The 6,041-nt window shown below is 47.4% G+C and overlaps 1 protein-coding gene across 4 annotated transcripts in view; it reads right to left on the reverse strand.

Moving 5' to 3' along the window:
- LOC135561726 (uncharacterized) overlaps positions 1–4,261 on the reverse strand; it is a 22,344-nt gene extending 18,083 nt beyond the window's left edge. For all 4 annotated transcript variants that reach the window (XM_065003466.1, XM_065003464.1, XM_065003465.1 and 1 more), the window contains exons 1-3: positions 4,041–4,261; positions 3,307–3,525; positions 301–537 (exon numbers count right to left, since the gene is read on the reverse strand). In XM_065003466.1, the coding sequence (XP_064859538.1) occupies positions 301–537; positions 3,307–3,525; positions 4,041–4,128 (544 nt within the window). In that variant the 5' untranslated portion in view covers positions 4,129–4,261. The remainder of the gene's footprint in view (positions 1–300; positions 538–3,306; positions 3,526–4,040) is intronic.
- Positions 4,262–6,041: the final 1,780 nt, after the last annotated feature.

Raw genomic sequence — 6,041 nt, forward strand, 5'->3', positions numbered from 1 at the left:
TGTTCCAATGGGCACGTTGTGTTAGCTAATCCAAGTTTATCATTTTAAAAGGCTAATTGATCATTAGAAAACCCTTTTGCAATTCTGTTAGCGCAGGTGAAAACTAATGTTTTGATTTAAAGAAGCAATAAAACTGTCTTTCTTTAGACTAGTTGAGTATCTGGAGCATCAGCATTTGGGGGTTTGATTACAGACTCAAAATGGTCAGAAACAAAATCACTTTCTTCTGTGATAGCTAATCCAAGTGTATCATTATGCTCCACCTACAAACTGAGCCACATGGGGTCCAACTCTACTCACTTCTAGGTGGCTGTGTCCAGGGCAGGTCAGACTTTACAGCTGTCTGATTGGTTCCTTGGGTGTGGAGATGAAGGAGACACTGGCTGTGATTGGTTGGTATGGAAAGAGGTGGGGTTTGAAAACAGCAGTAGATGAATCCTTGTTCTTCTTCCTCCCCCTCTTCCTGCTCCTCTGTCAGTAAGCCGTACAAAGTCACGTTCCCTCCTTCAGACAACACTGATAGCGACACCCTCCTCCCTGGAGAGATGGAGGGGAGGAGAGGTGAAAGGAGGAGGAGGGAAGGCAAGGAGAGAGGAGATAAGAGAGGGGAAAGGAGGAAGAGGGGAGGCAAGAAGAAAAGAGGACAAAATGAGGGGAAGGGGAGGCAAGGAGAGAGGAGAGAAGAGGAGGAGGAGGGGAGGCAAGGAGAGAGGAGAGAAGAGGAGGGAGGCAAGGAGAGAAGAGGAGAGAGGAGGAGGGGAGGCAAGGAGAGAAGAGGAGAGAGGAGGAGGGGAGGCAAGAAGAGAAGAGGAGGAAATGAGGGGAAGGGGAGGCAAGGAGAGAGAAGAGAAGAGGAGGAGGAGGGGAGGCAAGGAGAGAAGAGGAGGGGAGGCAAGAAGAGAAGAGGAGGAAATGAGGAGGAGGGGAGGCAAGAGAGAGGAGAGAAGAGGAGGAGGAGGGGAGGCAAGGAGAGAGGAGAGAAGAGGAGGAGGAGGGGAGGCAAGGAGAGAGGAGAGAAGAGGAGGAGGAGGGGAGGCAAGGAGAGAGGAGAGAAGAGGAGGAGGAGGGAGGCAAGGAGAGAGAGGAGAGAAGAGGAGGCGGAGGAGAGGCAAGGAGAGAGGAGAGAAGAGGAGGAGGAGGGGAGGCAAGGAGAGAAGAGGAGAGAGGAGGAGGGGAGGCAAGAAGAGAAGAGGAGGAAATTAGGGGAAGGGGAGGCAAGGAGAGAGGAGAGAAGAGGAGGAGGAGGGGAGGCAAGGAGAGAAGAGGAGAGAGGAGGAGGGAGGCAAGAAGAGAAAAGGAGGAAATGAGGGGAAGGGGAGGCAAGGAGAGAGGAGAGAAGAGGAGGAGGGGAGGCAAGGCGAGAAGAGGAGAGAGGAGGAGGGGAGGCAAGAAGAGAAGAGGAGAGAGGTGGAGGGGAGGCAAGAAGAGAAGAGGAAGAAATGAGGAGGAGGGGAGGCAAGGAGAGAAGAGGAGGAGGAGGGGAGGCAAGGAGAGAAGAGGAGGAGGGAGGCAAGGAGAGAGGAGAAGAGGAGGAAGAGGGGAGGCAAGGAGAGAAGAGGAGAGAGAAGGAGGAGAGGCAAGGAGAGAGGAGAGAAGAGGAGGAAGAGGGGAGGCAAGGAGAGAGGAGAGAAGAGGAGGAAGAGGGGAGGCAAGGAGAGAAGGAGGAGGCAGGGGCAGAGGGAGAGAAGGAGGAAGAGGGGAGAGGAGGAGGGGAGGCAAGGAGCCAGGAGATGAGAGGGGAAAATAGAGGAGAAGAAGAGGGGGAGGAGAGGAGGGGAAAGGAAAGGTGAAGAGTAAAATCCAACATTTTCAGTCAATAAAAACGTTCCTATTCACATGTTTTTTATGAAGTAATGTCATAACCACGACAGATGTGATGGAAACAGGAAGTGGGATCTTTAACTGTTTGACACGGTGGGGGATTTCATTTAAGTCTGTTTGGCTTACGGTGGGATCTTTAACTGTTTGATTCACGGTGGGATCTTTAACTGTTTGACACGGTGGGATCTTTAACTGGGGACTGTTTGACACGGTGGGATCTTTAACTGTTTGACACGGTGGGATCTTTAACTGTTTGACACGGTGGGATCTTTAACTGTTTGGCACGGTGGGATCTTTAACTGGTCGGCTGTTTGACACGGTGGGATCTTTAACTGTTTGACACGGTGGGATCTTTAACTGTTTGACACGGTGGGATCTTTAACTGTTTGACACGGTGGGATCTTTAACTGTTTGACACGGTGGGATCTTTAACTGGTCGGCTGTTTGACACGGTGGGATCTTTAACTGGTCGGCTGTTTGACACGGTGGGATCTTTAACTGGTCGGCTGTTTGACACGGTGGGATCTTTAACTGTTTGACACGGTGGGATCTTTAACTGTTTGACACGGTGGGATCTTTAACTGTTTGACACGGTGGGATCTTTAACTGGTCGGCTGTTTGACACGGTGGGATCTTTTACTGGTCGGCTGTTTGACACGATGGGATCTTTAACTGGTCGGCTGTTTGACACGATGGGATCTTTAACTGGTCGGCTGTTTGACACGGTGGGATCTTTAACTGTTTGACACGGTGGGATCTTTAACTGTTTGACACGGTGGGATCTTTAACTGGTCGGCTGTTTGACACGGTGGGATCTTTAACTGGTTGACACTGTGGGATCTTTAACTGGTCGGCTGTTTGACACGGTGGGATCTTTAACTGGTCGGCTGTTTGACACGGTGGGGTCTTTAACTGTTTGACACGGTGGGATCTTTAACTGGTTGACACTGTGGGATCTTTAACTGGTCGGCTGTTTGACACGGTGGGATCTTTAACTGTTTGACACGGTGGGATCTTTAACTGTTGCTAATCCTGTAGACTAGCCTACCCATACTGCATCTGTTGTGGGCCTAGAGCGCAGGTGCCAAGACCACAGCAGGTACATTTGATTTAACGCAGCAGGTTTCTATTGGTAGAGTTGAACATTTTTGTGACCCAAAATTATTGTTAGGGTTGAAAATGCGATGGAAACAGATTGAACTTCAGATTGCTATTCGGTACATGAAAGCCCCCCAAAAAAAAATATATGTTTTTACGTGTCTTATGACATCACTCAGTTTTGTTTATCCTCAACATCCTGTTTGGTAGAAACACCAAATGCATATTTTCTTCATACTGAATGCATATTTTCTTCATTCATCTTTAAATATTGGCAATTTGATGGAAACCGAGCTACTATTTAATATCAACTGTTAATCAATCGATGTACAATCAATGAATGGTCCGTCTAAACTGTCGATCGTCCAACCGAAGTCCCCCGCCCACCTGACAGCGAGGCGTTGCCACGGAGAGCGGGCGGGTCCGTCTCCGTGTCACACAGCAACCAGCTCACTCCAGAACCCGTCCTCCCGTTGTTACAGACGGGCTTCTCCTCGCCGCTCCGGTTGGAGTTCTGTCCCGCAGGGGTCAGCCCGGGGTCGCACTGCGTTGGCACTTCCTGGTCCCCACAGGGGTCAAAGGTCACACAGTGGAAGTTTACCCTCGCTGCAGCAGAGAGAGAGAGAGAGAGAGGTGACTTTTCAAGTATCTGTTTGTGTCATATTTCCTGTGTCAGTGATCTCGGTTACGATAAAGGCTGTATGTTTCACAACCCTGTCTTTCACACACACACACACACACACACACACACACACACACACACACACACACACACACACAGAGAGAGACACACACACACACACACACTCACACACAGAGACACACACACACACACACACACACACAGAGACACACCCACACACAGAGACACACACACACACAGAGACACACACACAGACAGACACACAGACACACACACACAGAGACACACAGACACACACAGACACACACAGTGTCTGTCTGTGTCAGATTATTTTGAGGGCACACAGTGTGTTGTGAAATCTGTGAATGTATTGTAATGTTTTCAGTATAAACTGTCTTTTATTTTGAGGGCCCAGAAAGAGTAGCTGCTGTTTTGGCAACAGCTAATGGGGATCCATAATAAATACAAAAATAAATACCTCTGTGTGAAGTGAAGAACTCTGGGAGACAGATGATGAAGGCGAGGAGGATGAGGATGAAGAGTTTGATGAGTGCTTCTCTCGTCATGGTAACGCATGACACACGGTCAGACAGACACGTATTATGTCTCTCTCTCTGTCTGTTCCTCCACGAGTTCAGTAGTATACTCTGTCTGTCTCTCTCTCTGTCTGTCTCTCTCTCTCTCTCTCTGTCTGTCTGTCTCTCTCTGTCTGTCTCTCTCTCTCTCTCTCTCTCTCTGTCTGTCTCACTGTCTCTCTCTCTCTGTCTCACACTGTCCTCTCTCTGTCTGTCCTTCTCTGTCTCCGTTTCTGTCTGTCTCTCTCTGTCTGTCTGTCTCTCTGTCTCCCTCTGTCTCCTCTCTGTCTCGCCTCATCTATGAACAGAGAAACCAGAGAATGTTACACACTGTGGCTCACTACTCAGCTTCCTCTGTCACTTCCTGAAACTGTCTTAGAGAGAGAGCGAGAGAGAGTGAGAGAAGTGGAAAGCGAGAAGAGCGACAGAGATACAGAGAGTGGGAGAAAGACAGAGAGTTGGAGATAGAAAGATGATTATTTTGAATTGCTTCTCTCCTGAGGGACTCTGGGTAATGGGGTTTATTTAGTAAGAAGTTGTTCTGTGTTCTAGTTAGGTGTAGTAATTGCAAATGCTCTGACAACTGTGTATGTCAAATAAAATAAAATATTATTTGAAATCCCAAATACAACAGGTGTAGTAGACCTCACAGTGAAATGCTGAATACAACAGGTGTAGGTAGACCTGACAGTGAAATGCTGAATACAACAGGTGTAGGTAGACCTCACAGTGAAATGCTGAATACAACAGGTGTAGTAGACTCACAGTGAAATGCTGAATACAACAGGTGTAGTAGACCTGACAGTGAAATGCTGAATACAACAGGTGTAGGTAGACCTCACAGTGAAATGCTGAATACAACAGGTGTAGTAGACCTCACAGTGAAATGCTGAATACAACAGGTGTAGGTAGACCTGACAGTGAAATGCTGAATACAACAGGTGTGTAGGTAGACCTCACAGTGAAATGCTGAATACAACAGGTGTAGTAGACCTCACAGTGAAATGCTGAATACAACAGGTGTAGTAGACCTGACAGTGAAATGCTGAATACAACAGGTGTAGGTAGACCTCACAGTGAAATGCTGAATACAACAGGTGTAGGTAGACCTCACAGTGAAATGCTGAATACAACAGGTGTAGTAGACCTCACAGAATGAAGTAGACCTGACAGTGAAATGCTGAATACAACAGGTGTAGTAGACCTCACAGTGAAATGCTGAATACAACAGGTGTAGGTAGACCTGACAGTGAAATGCTGAATACAACAGGTGTAGTAGACCTGACAGTGAAATGCTGAATACAACAGGTGTAGGTAGACCTGACAGTGAAATGCTGAATACAACAGGTGTAGTAGACTGACAGTGACAGTGAAATGCTGAATACAACAGGGTGTAGACCTCACAGTGAAAGATACAACAGGTGTAGTAGACCACAGTGAAATGCTGAATACAACACCTCACAGTGAAATGCTGAATACAACAGTAGTAGACCTCACAGTGAAATGCTGAATACAACAGGTGTAGGTAGACCTCACAGTGAAATGCTGAATACAACAGGTGTAGGTAGACCTCACAGTGAAATGCTGAATACAACAGGTGTAGTAGACCTTACAGTGAAATGCTGAATACAACAGGTGTAGGTAGACCTGACAGTGAAATGCTGAATACAACAGGTGTAGTAGACCTGAATACAACAGTGAAATGCTGAATACAACAGGTGTAGGTAGACCTGACAGTGAAATGCTGAATACAACAGGTGTAGGTAGACCTGACAGTGAAATGCTGAATACAACAGGTGTAGGTAGACCTCACAGTGAAATGCTGAATACAACAGGTGTAGTAGACCTCACAGTGAAATGCTGAATACAACAGGTGTAGTAGACCTTACAGTGAAATGCTGAAT

This window comes from Oncorhynchus nerka, linkage group LG18 (assembly GCF_034236695.1).
Source record: "Oncorhynchus nerka isolate Pitt River linkage group LG18, Oner_Uvic_2.0, whole genome shotgun sequence".
Classification (NCBI taxonomy): domain Eukaryota; kingdom Metazoa; phylum Chordata; class Actinopteri; order Salmoniformes; family Salmonidae; genus Oncorhynchus; species Oncorhynchus nerka.